This window comes from Mytilus californianus, unplaced genomic scaffold (assembly GCF_021869535.1).
Source record: "Mytilus californianus isolate M0D057914Y unplaced genomic scaffold, xbMytCali1.0.p SCAF_4, whole genome shotgun sequence".
In the NCBI taxonomy this organism is placed as follows: Eukaryota; Metazoa; Mollusca; class Bivalvia; order Mytilida; family Mytilidae; genus Mytilus; species Mytilus californianus.
Window position 1 is genome coordinate 25,317,424 of NW_026262690.1, and position 14,981 is coordinate 25,332,404.

General features: G+C 30.5%; 1 protein-coding gene across 10 annotated transcripts in view; it reads right to left on the minus strand.

The window, feature by feature from the left end:
* Nucleotides 1–388: 388 nt before the first annotated feature.
* LOC127737778 (phosphatidylinositol 3,4,5-trisphosphate 5-phosphatase 2-like) overlaps nucleotides 389–14,981 on the minus strand; it is an 84,110-nt gene continuing 69,517 nt past the window's right edge. For 7 of the 10 annotated variants that reach the window (XM_052248692.1, XM_052248690.1, XM_052248691.1 and 4 more), the window contains 4 exons: nucleotides 13,079–13,162; nucleotides 9,502–9,648; nucleotides 8,624–8,635; nucleotides 389–2,846 (listed from right to left, as the gene is read on the minus strand). In XM_052248692.1, coding sequence (XP_052104652.1) covers nucleotides 2,622–2,846; nucleotides 8,624–8,635; nucleotides 9,502–9,648; nucleotides 13,079–13,162 — 468 coding nt within the window. In that variant the 3' untranslated portion in view covers nucleotides 389–2,621. Of the gene's footprint in view, nucleotides 2,847–7,805; nucleotides 7,825–8,623; nucleotides 8,636–9,501; nucleotides 9,649–13,078; nucleotides 13,163–14,981 lie in introns of all 10 variants that reach the window. The other 3 variants (XM_052248695.1, XM_052248696.1, XM_052248688.1) reach the window with 3 other exon arrangements.

The following is a 14,981-nucleotide window of genomic DNA, read 5'->3' on the forward strand; positions in this document are numbered from 1 at the left end:
GGTCATAAACAAGCTTCTGTCCAAATTTCATAAAATTCCATGTAGGTTTGACAAATTTATTGAAGTCTTAAAAATCTTTTAACCACAGACTGAACCTAAATGTTGACAGATTCTTGGATCACTATGTCTCGCTTTCGCGAAATAAATTTCTCAGGCTCGACAAAAATGATAAACATACAATACCTTATGATGAAAACTAATGATAGAGCAATACAAACCACCCAAAACAACTGGAGATGAACTCAAATGCTCAAGAAGAATAAGAAGTTTCTGTTGCACTTGTGGCACATGACTTAAATCACAAAAACTAGTAGCATATGTGTGATCAGTCAACTAAATTACCAAGAAGATACAAATTCTTCCCAAGTTAAATGACACATAAATTAGGTAGCTTTTTTAATATTTTATTATGAAAATAATATATAAAAGATTTCATTATAATTCCAGCAACAAATAGTAATAAAACATTTTACAATTCTTGAATACACTTATGTGTATACAATAGTATATTATGTCATATAAAAGTCAGATCTTCAAAATAAAGAGAATCACTTTTGTTAGGTGTATATATATACTATAACTTTTAAAATTATAATACTTAAAAGAAAAAAGGATCACAATGAATTGGGTAAATATGCATGAAACAAGATCCCTACGTTCAATTATGCAGAGGAAAAATACTGAAAAGTTAATGTGATGCTTTTATAAATGGAAAAAAATGTGACAGGATGAACATCCCAATAAGAAATAGAGGTTGCTATACCATGAGTGCATGATAAGTCTGTCCAAGGCAGTCATCATATAAAGTAATTTTGCAGTACAAATGTATTTGAAAATATTGATTTTTTTTCTACCGAGTCTAACATTAATCTTCATAAAGGATGGAGAGACTCTGAACATTATCTTTATGTCAGTGATAGTCATGTGAAAATTGGCATGTCAACTTTTTCTAGCCATATTCTAATAAACGATGTGCAGGAATGAAATTAATTACAGTACTTGAAATCGTAGGATTTACTGATTTAGCATTCAGTTATCATCTTGGATTATTGTGTTGTCAAAATTTTACAATGATAAATGAAGGCATTATTTTTTAATTAACAGTAAAGTGCAAAGTTCATAATTCGATCTTTAATATGGAAGGAAAGATAGAATATGGATAAACACTGGAAGTTATTTCAACAAATTTTATCTTTGAATTTTACACTTAATCATTAAAAACAATGGTAGAAATGCTGTGAACCAATTTTTTGTTTTATTTAACTTAATTTGGCAAACATAAGAAGTCACTGAGCAAGTTAATTAATGTTACTGGCTGACTTTTAAATAAACATAAAAAATAACGGGGTACATTTTACTTGAACTTTATAGTATAAATATATGACAAAATAAGGATAGTTTCTCATTCTCTAATCTCCTTCATACAATAAACAGCAAATTGATAATAAAGGAAGATACCTACTAAGTACATACAATATAATACAGATCAGGAATCAAATACAATATACTGTACAAGTTATCTCCCTTTACTGGGAGTTCATGGTTTATACAGAAAACAGACACAAATAGCACCATAAAAATTCAACAACTAATAAACAAGGAACTATATGGGCACAAAGAATAATCTAATTAACATTTTCAAACATACTTATATTTGTGTTGGTTTTTTGTGTTGTGGGTTTACTGTTGACACATTAAATCTCCTTTTATTCACAATTATTAAAAACATTATGAGAAAAAATCAAATTATTTCATGATTCATGCTTCACTTTTAAAGAGTCCCTGTGAAAGTCACCTATGACATGAGTAAAAACTATAAATACTATGATCAAATGGCTGCTTTAAATATATCTGTTTTGTTTGTATGTTGATGATAATGCTAAGTTTCTATATGTATGACAAATGTACTGTTGGTCAGTTTTAAGCAGAGAAAATCTAGATAAGCTCTTAATTATACAATGGTGTATTAAGAGTGTAAAGTTTCAGTCAAATCTAATCTTCAATCAGTCAGTGAAAACTGAACTAACTAGAAAGCAGAAATTGGTAGATTTCTTTGTGAAAATATGGTATTAAACAAGAGAGAGAAGTGTCATGATTTCAATCACCCATAATCTAAAAATATGTGTTTGCTGTATCATTAAAAAAAAACCAAAGATAATTCTGATCCCATAGGGTGGTTTGAGCTGAGTTGTGGAAAGCAAATGACAAATCTATAAAAAAAATAACATTTATTTTAGATTTTTTTAAAGAAGAAATTGTTTTGTAAGTTAACAAATAAGGCATGACAATTTGATTTGGACCCTTCATCACAAACATGTCAATAATGATATCAGTCATGTCAAGAATTAGGACGTGACACATGTTTGACTAAAAAAGTCTTCCATACACTTTCTATCAGAAATTAAAACCAAGCAACAGTTAAGCACAATGAGATATATGGATTACATCATTTTTCTTTAAAAGACTTATTAGTATAGTGTGGATCAGAAAACTTGATAGCATTTTTTCTTAATAAAAAGCATGATTAAGATTAGTGATGTTTTTCCATTTACAGATAATCATGTTCATAATTGTAAGGTATTTATATTAAAAGAAACTATTGATATTAACATTGCTAATTGTCAACAGTTGCTATCAAATTCAAATAAACTGCTAAGAATTTTATCTCTGTGAGTCACATCTTTAATCCCTATTTTTACTAAGTCCTGTCGAGATAAACGGAGATGTTTCATGGAATCAAAGCCATGCTCCATAAAATTTTCAATATACTGTTGCAAACTTAATCCATTCAACCAATCAGCAACATCATTTCTAGGTTGTACTTGATTTTGCTGTTGGAACATAGCCTGAAAAGACAGACAAAAAGTTCTCATTCAAAATAATTGATATAACTGTCTTTTAAAAAATATTAAGAAATACTGCTCTCTTTTTATACTTAAAACTGAATTCACAAAACAGGATTTCAAGAAAGACTAACACTTTTATAATAAGTGAAAAAATAAAGTGATGTGATATGATTGCCAATGAAAAGACTATCAACAAGAGTTCAAATGATGCAGATGTTTGCAATTACCGCTATAGGTCACTGTACAGCCTTCACCAATGAGCAAAACCCACACTGTACAGTCAGCTATAAAAGGCCCAATAAACTTGTATATTAGGTATGAACACTTGTATAATAGGTATAGTGTATCTCCATATGTTTTATATACAAAGTAATACAATAAATAAACTTTCTTTGAAAAAAACACTGACATTCCAACAAAGAACTTTTATAATAATTATTGCTTGATTTTTATTGTATTACGTACTATCATGCTAGATGCAAATTTTTATACGTTTTATATACAACATGCTTTTAATGTACTGACTGTCACACTATGTTGCTTTTTATGGAGATTTCCAAAACACTTTAGACTTGAGTCGAAAAGCCATTTGTATTGAGTAACTTAGCTTTTTGCATGATTATAGGCACTACAGTTAAATGTATGAACATCAGTTTGTTCTTTGCCCTATAAGTATCCTGTGTCTGTATAGCAAATCTGATGCAAATTACCTGAAAATGTTGTTTATATATGTGCATTATTGGTTAAAAAAAATCCTCTCAACAATATGCACCAATGCAAATGTATAATGTCTGTAGCAAAATTGTGTTTATAATATAAAAATAAGGAGATGTGATATGATTGCCAATGAGACAGCTCTCCACCAGAGAACAAATGACATAGAAGTATACAACTATTGGTCACCATAGGGCCTTCAACAATAAAGCAAATCCCATACTGCATAGTCAGCTATAAAAGGCCCCGAAATGACAAATGTAAAAAAATTCAAACGAGAAAACCAACGGCTTAAAAATGTTCTTGCTTGAAAACTACGGTTGAGCAGATGATGTATGTACAATATTTGAATAAGATAGCAAAAATTGACCAGTTATTGTACTTCAAGCATATTAAAAATCACCATGTAATGAGCAAATTGGTAAAAAAACAATGTGCGAGCTATTTTCCATCTCGAAATAGCCATTTTATTTCCCTTTGACCATGCACATACCCCCTTAGAAAACAAAAACATTCTATGTAAAAAACTATATATAGAGTTGAGTGGACATACAGGTAGATAAATAGGAAGGCTAGTGCACACATAAAATTAGGTTCACTCAACCCCATGTTAGGCCTGTGCAAAAGACAGGTCATCTGGACCATATATTGTTTATAGAAGTTGTGTGGTCTGTTGTATTGTCCAATATTTATATATTTTTTATTCTTGTTATCCTTTAATGTGTTTTTAAGTGCACCTTATATTCAAAATTAAACAAAAATGGATTCATCTCATCTACATCTGCTTATAAAAATCATAATTCTGATTACTAGCACATCACTAGTATGTGTTTTTGGGAAGGAAATAAAACTTTTCCCCAGAATCAGTTGGTGTTTATCAAGCTGTTTAAATTCTAGAGGTTGAGCTGTCCTATTGAATAAATACAATAGCTATTGTTCTCTGTGGAGTTCATGCAATGGGGACACAAAATCCTCCTGGTTAACACCAATCATTCTCATTTCTCAGTATTGGTACATGTATTTTCATCACTAAGAGTTTATTTTTGTACAGCCAAATTAATAAATGAATGACTTGTTTTTTTAAGGAGAAATTTAAAGATAATTAATACAGTTTGCTTTCTTTGCAAGTCTAAATTAAGGTTATAAGAGGTGAAGGAAAGCTTTATTTTCACATTAAAATAAACATAGTATAAAAATGACACATGACATTACAATATAGCAGTGTAAAGATAAGAGCACATAGCAAACATTTATATATCACGCGTTTCAATGTAAGCATTGTGTTGCTAAACACCACAACTACATGTACTTAAGCATCTGCATAGCTGGAATGGATTATTGAAAAACAAAAATTTAAATTTAATATACAGAAATTTTGTTTTTAAGTAACCTAAAATGAACATTCAACATGATAAACCAATCAAATAAGAACATGATTCAACATGATAAACCAATCAAATAAGAACATTCGACATGATAAACCAATCAAATAAGAACATTCAACATGATAAACCAATCAAATAAGAACATGATTCAACATGATAAACCAATCAAATAAGAACATTCAACATGATAAACCAATCAAATAAGAACATTCAACATGATAAACCAATCAAATAAGAACATGATTCAACATGATAAACCAATCAAATAAGAACATTCAACATGATAAACCAATCAAATAAGAACATTCAACATGATAAACCAATCAAATTAGAACATTCAACATGATAAACCAATCAAATAAGAACATGATTCAACATGATAAACCAATCAAATAAGAACATGATTCAACATGATAAACCAATCAAATAAGAACATTCAACATGATAAACCAATCAAATAAGAACATTCAACATGATAAACCAATCAAATAAGAACATTCAACATGATAAACCAATCAAATTAGAACATTCAACATGATAAACCAATCAAATAAGAACATGATTCAACATGATAAACCAATCAAATAAGAATCATGTTGGTACAAGAGTAACATAAGTTCACAAAAAAATGTTAGCTCAGAAAAGGCGACCAACCAAACCCCCTTCGGAAAATTTATACAGTCCCTCTTATCAACCTGCTATCCCTTAAGGCATCTATCCAATTTACTAACTAGTATAATGAAAAATAAAATGTTAATTCTATTTTTTTTTAAACTACCTTAGATCTGAAATTAAAGCATAATTGTTAAAACTATCCATTTAGACATACAACTATGCAATGATTTCCCCTTACTCAGCAGGCCTGGGAGTGGCAACTCTTATAATCATATGTAAAATATAAAAAACATTAATTGATTGAACAGTTTATAAGTTATTGCACGGAAAACAAAATAAAATACCATCTTCCAATCAATCAAGAACCATAACTCCTGAACAGCAGAAGAGAAAATATCAATGGATTTCAATTGACATTGCATTGAAAACAGTTACAGGCCCCAAGATTGGACCCCCAAGATTGTCACATTTAAGACTCACTACACTTGGATGTTATTTGCTATTTGCCCGTTGCACCTAAGCAGATTGTTTTTTTTTTTTAATCATGACAACAGACTGATGCCTGCTTGCTCACATACTAGTCATTTGAGCTAAAAAAAAAAAAATGCATGCAATATAACAAATATTCTAAAGAAATAAAACCTTAAAAAAACATCTCAATCAAATTAAGGTAATACCAATAGACTATCTACAGTGTTTAGTTGCAAATTAATAAACCGATTATATGTAACTATATATTGGCAAGAAATTAAAACTAAGTTAAAATTGGTTAGATCTATTTATATTTCATCAATTAATGTTATAAACTATGAAAACTTGTTAACACTAATACTAGTTTATTCAAAGATATTGTTCCTTAGTGTTCCCTACAGGTTTTAAATAAGCAGGGCAAAGTAGAGTAAAAACAGCACAACAAGTGAACTGTAAAATCATTAAAGGTGTTAACATTTTGTTGTTGTTTGCATTTCTTTACTATTAAATTCCTAAATCCTAAACCTGTATTCATTGCTTGCTTGCCCATAACTTCAAGCATTTTTATGCATCCCAAAAACCACAAAGTTTGCTTTCATGATTGACAATTAACTTTACTGCTTTGTTGTTGAGTGTGCTGGACACAATGATGAGCTGGTACATGTACTAATCTGATAGCAGGAATTTTCTGAAGGAATTCACAGAAAAAGGTCAGAGTCAAAATAAATTTAACACAACAGAATAGGATGCCCTAAGAAAGTAAAAAAAAAAACAAACAACAAATTTGTGCGAAATCCTTCCAAAACAACTTGTAGGGAACACTAATACACCTTGAACTATCCAAAAGTAGTACAAAGAGCACACACATATATATGATTAAGCCAGAAAGAAGCATTACTAAAGAAAGCTATACAAAATTTAGTGACTGATCTAGGAAGCTGGACACAGTATTCTTTGATGTTTCAACAGCTTAAGTAAGAATGTTGCTGACAGAAGGATATAAATTTTCATGTGCAAAGTTCAAGTCATGTATATGCTCTTTGTAAAACTATTGAATACATGATCTTTATAGTACTAAATATATTAATATACACATATGGTAAGAAAAAGTAATTCATTCTTTTTTTCTGACGAGTAGATGAAAGTTGACTTTAATGCTTAAACAATAAATCCTAGAAAGAGAACTATCATCTTAATATTGGAAAAGCTAAACTTAAAAGACTTCAAGGTAACTATGTTAAAAATTCAACACAGGAGTCAATTCATGCTCTAAAATTCTATAGAATATTTGTCATAATTCCAATTTGACCATCCTGTAGATGTACAATGAGATGCTGTTTGACAGTGATTAACTATCTTATATACTAATTTTCCTAATAATCAAAATACTGTGGATTGGTGAGATACCAACTTTCGTGGATGTCGTGGGTATATGTTAACCACGAATTCAAATATTCAACGAAATACACATTTTCTATTGATTTGTAATTGTATACAGACTTTAGCAAAACCATAAAATCACATATCCACGAAAAATTGATTTGTCCTCAATCAACAAAAATAAATGAATCCACAGTGTAAAAACTAAACATTGTCATTCTTATAATTCTTATAATAAGTTTTTTTTTTTATCTTAAACACATATGCCAAATTGTTTAGTAGTTATACCCTATTTTTGTTCATTCAATAGTGATACATGTACTGGGAAAGCAAACACAAAACATACCGTGTATATATACATGCATACAACAAAATGGTCTATGTGAATACTTACTTGCTTTTAATTATGTGTCCTTAGTAAAATAAGGCAATAATAATTTAATAGCTCAGCAGAGTTAAAACATCATAAAAAAAACAAAGGGTTATCACTAACTTAATGCAACTCATGGTTTGAAGTTAGAAGATTTAAAAGTTCGTATTTATTAACTGTTTCAGTTGACCGATTTTTTTTTAGAAAAAACTGGCTATCAGCTGTTCATTTTTTTAACCACAGTTTCATAATCTATCACATAATTTGTGTTTTGTTTTTTTTTCATGTTAATTTTAAATTTTAAAACATACTTCTCAAATTTAAAACAAATGCCATAACCATAGTGATAAATAAAAAAAAATGCACATGAGTTACTTCCACATAAACACTAGTAAGTTGAAGCATTATCTATATAAGTACAAATACAATGTGAAAATGATACATTACTACAGACAAACTTGTGCAATTATTATGAAAAAATTAAAATTATATATATTTTTTTTGAAATTTCACATCAATACCTATATAATTATTTCAGAATATGAGCACATTTCATTTTCCCCCACTTGTTACTGCTTCCTGTACTACATGTATACATTGACCCCTCACCCTCCCTTGTAATTCTCTGATAAAACACTATTGTTTGAAAGTAACAGAAAACATTTTGTTAAGATGAGACAATTTTGTAAATTAGTTGTTTTAAAACTGACATGACATAAAACTTGAACAGATCTAGAAGTAATTAAATTAATATATTAGTTGAATTAAATGAAAATAAATATTAGGGCTCATTTTGAGAAACAATGTAAAACTATACACCAATCAAACAACAGCTTACATACCTTAGATGCACTCTGTTGGCAAAAGTCAATATTAATATATAACTGTTTACTAATCACCATTTTTCATTTTCAAATTGACACATTTGATAAAAAGATGAAGATGACAAGTAATTACATATCAATTGAAAACATCTATTTTCCCATACTGAAAGGAGTAAGTTCAGTAAGGGTCCCATTTATACCCAAATATTAAGTCCATTATTTCATCATAACAAGTATTTCAAGTTGATAAATAGAAATATGAGAACGTGAAAAAGTAGTATTTCTGTCAAGTTTTTCTTATAAAGCCTCAACATTTACACTCCACATAGCCAAAATTAAGATATTTTGGTGAAATTTGACATAATGGTCAAGGTTTTAAGCACATATAGGCCCTGGAAACATAGATAAAAGGTTCCACAATACTAAGTATTCCAGTCAGATATGTAAATTTTAATTACAAATATTATGTAAAAAGACACATTGATTATTTTTGTTAATGTATAAGTTGTATGTTTCAGGTCCTAAAAACCAATGGAAAATACCCTGTTTTCATTAAATTTCATGTAAATTCAAAATTTGTCCTATTTGTGACAACATGAATAGAACACTGATTATTCATCAAAGAGATCTACATGTATTTCTATCTAATCATTGTTGTGGCTATAAGTCATTATGCAATGGTCAATAAATCTTTATTTGAAACTTTAGCTGGAAATAGGACTATATTGGGGCCTTATTGAACCTACTCCTTTAATTCTGATATTCACTTTAGGGAACATTTATAGAACCTGCTATAAAAAGTATCAGTCATTTTTTAAGAACCTATATGAAAGCAATCAGACTCAGTGAACTATAACAATATCTAATCATTCATATCAGTGGATTTTGAAACTTACCTGTATAACATTGACGTATGAAGCCTGCTTCTTAGGTAATGGAGGTGGGGGTACTTCAGGTGGAGCACTGAAAGAGATGGGTGAGTCTGAGGATGGTGGGGGAAGCTGTTTACGTCTAGCACCAGTAGTTTGTGACTGCTCTGGAAACTATAAAAAAATTCAAGTCATTATTACAAACTCTATGCCTTTATATAACCAAAAGAATGAATGTTGTACACAAATGAGATTAAAAAAAATGCTACTGATGATAAACAAGGACATACGCATAATCTTCAACTAGGGATCTAGAGTCTCTAAAGAACATGTGTTGCTCACCTGGATATATGTGCAGCTTCAACATTGGCCACTATCCAACATTGTTGACTAAAATATAATTCATGACTAAAAATATCTTTTTTAGTAACCATGTCTTGCTGATAATTTTTACTCTTTACAGTATCACTCTAGTTCCTATAATTTTTGCCCAAAATGAAAAAAGGGTGAAAAAAGTCATTTAGGGCAATAACTCCTAACAGGAGTTGTTTGACAATTTCCCTTGTGTTGAAATATTTGTAATTCTTGTCTTGTAGATCATTTTCACTGTCAACAGTTTTTCTTTATCCACCAAAGTTTTTGCCAAAAAAGGAAAAATTGGTAAAAATCATCATTAAAGTGAAATTTCTCCTATAAGGAGTTGACTGACAATTTCAGTCATGTTGACATTTTTGTAGATCTTGTCCTGTTTATCATTTTAGCATTTTAAGGATTCTATCTAACTAAAGTTTTCAAAATAATTTTAAAAAAGGCAAAAGAAATCAGTAAAAAATCTTCAATTATCGGCAATAACTCATATAAGGAGTCAACTAACAATTCAGAAACGCCGACCTTTTTGGAGATCTTGTATTGTTGATCATTTTTGCTTTTTAAGTTTCTATCTATCTATTTTAATTTTTCAGAAAATAGGTAAAAACATAAATAAATAAAATGCTCCACTGGGGCGCAGCTTGATACGACCACAGAGGTCGAACCCTGAACAGTTGGGGCAAGTATGGACACAACATTCAAGCTTGATACAGCACTGAATTTGGATTGTAATTAATTTGGATTGTAATTAAATATTTGACACAGCATAGGTTTCTCACACAGAATGAAAGTGGTCTAAGAACTTAAAAATTCTTAATTTACCTATTCAAACCATATCATTATTATTTGCTTTTTATATATAAATCAGAAATAACCAATTTAAAATGGAAAATTTTAAAGAAAAAAAATGAAAAAAAAATCCCCCCCCAATTTTTTGAACCCCCTTATGATTCATCACCCCAAACTCAATCCCAGCTTACCCTTTGTGGTATGGTACCTTGCAGTAAAATTTCAGAGGGATCCATCCACTTGAACACAAGTTATTGTCTGGAAACTAGAAAAATGCTTTTTTTTGGCCCCTTTTTGGCCCCAAATTCTTAAACGTTTAGGGCAATTACCCCCAAACTCAAACCCAGCTTTCCCTTTGTGATATGGAACCTTGCAGTACAATTTCATAAAGATCCATACACTTACACACAAGTTATTGTCCTGAAACTAGAAAAATGCTTGTTTTTTTGCCCTTTTATGGCCCCTAATTACTAAAATTTTGAGGGAATTACCCCCAAAATCAATCCCAACCTTCCCTTTGTGGTATGGTACCTTGCAGTACAATTTCAGACAGATCCATACATTTGAACACAAGTTATTGTCTGGAATCTAGAAAAATGCTTATTTTTGGCCCCTAATTCCTTAACTATGGGTACCATAACCCCAAAATCAATCCCCACCTTCCTTTTGTAATATTGAACCTTATGGTAAAATTTCATTGAGATCCATTCACTTAAACTAAAGTTAGAGTGCGAAAACTAATGTGTCTTCGGACGACGACGACGCCAACGTCATACCAATATACGACCACAAAAATTTTTTTGTGGTCGTATAAAAATTGGTTTAAATCTTCATGAAAGAGCAATAACTCCTATAAGGAGTCAACTAAAGGTTTCAGCCATATTGACTCTTTTGTATATTTTACCATGCTGTTAATTTTTGCTTTTTAATATATCTCTTGTGTTTTTATTATTGTTTTCAAGATAATAAGCAAACACATATTGCTAGAGGCTCAAAAGGTCATGAGTCTCTCAGACTGTTTATGACATCTTCTTATTCTAAATCCATTATATGTGTACTGATTGATACTTTAGTTTGGGTGAACATGATTTATTTATCAGTTTTTATAAGATTTGAACTTTCAGTAATTGCGATTACTTTTATATCTATGCTTTGTGGGTCCATTGATTTTATTTTAGTAATTTTTTGTGTGCTTCATACCATTCTATTGAGTTAAGAAATTTGCAACTTATTTTTAATGCTTGTTCTTCTGTTGTGCTGTTACACCACTGTTCCAGGTAAGGGAAAGGTTGAGTGCTCAGAAACATGTTTAACGCTGCCAAATTCTTCATGTAAAATTAAGAAGATGTGGTAAGATTGCCAATGAGACAATGCTCCACCAGAGACAAAATGACATAAAAAATAGTAACTATAGGTCACTCAACATTCAATTTACACTAGGTAAAAATTCTAAATATTGGTAAAAAATCATCATTAAAAGGCAATAACTCCAATAAGGAGTTGACTGATGATATCTGCAATGTTGACTTTTTTGCTGATCAAGACAATAAGCAAAGGTGAAAACTTCTGTTCCAACAGAACAGACAGAAGTAAAAGATAAACATAACAGGCAATATATGCCCTCAATTTTAGAATTCTTTCATACATTTTTGTATTATTCAAAATTACCAGTCAAACTGTGTTGGTTTTCCCGTTTGAATGGTTTTACACTAGTAATTTTTGGGGCCCTTTATAGCTTGCTGTTCGGTGTGAGCCAAGGCTCTGTGTTGAAGACCGTACTTTGACCTATAATGGTTTACTTTTATAAATTTTGACTTGGATGGAGAGTTGTCTCATTGGCACTCATACCACATCTTCTTATATCTATCTACAAGGATCACCAGTCCTTCCTTTCATTTGATACCTAAGTTACCAAAATATATTCTACATAGTTTGATATTTACACCTATGCACAGGAACTATTTTGTTTTAAATGTGTATTAATTTCTAGTATGTTCTTTTTGACTGGGTCCGATTTGGTGGTGTTACAACTTACAAAGTCTATCCAAATCATTTTGCAAAGAATTCCACTCATGCCGTGCTAGGAGCCGTCTTAAACTTGCAGTGAGGTGAGAGTTTTTTGCTCCATGTTGAAGGCCTCACTGTGACTTTGAGATGAAGAACAGCTGTTCCTTTGCTTTATGTGCGATTTTGTTTTTCTATTAAATAATATTGAAATTTTTTGTATGCTTTTTATATCTTTAGTGTTTTTTAAATTTACTGTATTTTCACAGTATTTATATAACATTTGATGATGTATGACACCTCATCTTAAAAATTATGTGAAAAGGAGATACATTGATACAAAATGCAATGCTTAAGATAAGCCAAAATTGGGCATGGCCATGTTTCTGATTTTGTGTTTGTATATCAAATATGTATATTTTTACTTTATATATCAGCTAACCTGTAACAGATCTATTTCTTCATATTGTGGTGTTCTCTTACTTAATGTTCTACTTGGGGGAACCTCAGTTACTGGTCTTATTCTCTACAAAAAATGAATTTCATTATAAATCCATTTCTGTCATGTGACAGAGTTTATAAATCTAAAGTTGATGATAAACACTAAATAATTAACGTTACCAATAAATCTGACCACTACAAAATTTTAGGAATACTGAATATTACAATAAGAATAAAATAAGGTTATATAAGAATAAAAATGATCATAATTAGTTCAAATAAATAAATAAATTCTTGCATCCAACATGAAACAAAAAATACACAAAACAAAAGAAACTTCCCCATGCAAGATCACCTCACATCATATGTTTATGTGCCCTCTACTTTCGCATCTTTTCCTGGTTGTTTGGCATACAGGATGACTTGAACCAGGTTGAGAAATTTTTATTTTGAAATCCTTTTATACTGTAGATAACAAAGTTGTAAATATGATAACTCAATTTTTATTTGTATACAGGCGGTAAGGTTCCAAGCCTACATTTCTTAAACAAATTTAAAATTCGTGAGCTAAGACTTATAAAGAGTGAATATGAAAAGAGATGAGATTTAAACTAAAACTCTCTCCCTGGAAGCCAGTCACTATTTTAGATATTTCTGGGGCATGCAATAGCGGCATCCAATTGAATCAAAACTAAAAAGATAAAACATGTACAGTGAAACCTAGGAAAACTGAACCCTGATAAAATCGAATTACAGTTTAAACCGAACAATTTAAAATTTCCCTATAAATTAACGTTAATCTAACCTGAACAAACCAAACCCTGCCAATACTGAATTCCGAATGCCTTTTTAAGGCTCGTTAGTGAATGTGTAATAAAACATTACCTGTCAAAATCATTCGATGGCAATAAAAAATAAAAGGTATATTCATTGATTTGCATGAGTGATTAAACAAACACAGGCTATAAGAGGATCCCCACGGGCTTTGGTATTTGAACTTTAATTAACCGGTGAGATGTTTTTATAAAATAATTAGCCTGTTAGTGTAGCTGTATACAGTGTTAACATGGAAACTCCTATGAAGAAACGTAAAATTGATCATAATAATTAGCCTCCTCCATGGCCGAAAAGGACAAGAAAGGAACTTTCCCTTCAATATAAATATTCTTATTAATTAAATGCAAGTGATTCAAATATCCACTGTCACAAATTGACAATTACCATTCTGTTACTGAACTTTGTAAATAAATTAACATTCTTAAAGCCATTCATTGGCCATTTATTGAGAAGTCGTCGAAAGAAACAAAATCAACGACTTTTGGATCATGTTTTAGTGATGCAGGTTCCCCTTTAGAGGCCATGTTAAATGCAGATGATTCTGAGTACCCAGAAGATGATGTTCTGTTTAGTTAAGATAAAGTTTGAGAACTCGTGTGTACAGATAATTGAAACAGACGATTTTGATCTCTAGTCAACTATGGAACTGTCATTTGACAGTTATTGGGAATCTGAATTGGTCCGTGAATTTAAAAATTACAACATCATTATGAAAAGCAACACAATACACATCAGACAACATAGAGCTAATATTTCTCTTTAGTGAGGTACTTGATTGACGAATTGGCATTTTATTATAAAAAATGCAGCTATGTCTTTCTTCATCTATTTGATATTTTGACTTTATTAACATTTACATCTAATTCAACATGAAAATATATTCTCGTCTGTTCTGCACCTGGTGTCCCTCGTCAGTGTCAAAATAATTTGAAACTGTCCACTTCCGTTTACCTCTACAGTCCGAACACCTGTGAAAACCGAACAAAACACAAAGCCCCAAAGGTGTTCAGTGTTGACAGGTTTCACTGTATATAACTGATATTTCATATATTTCTATTTTGCAATTT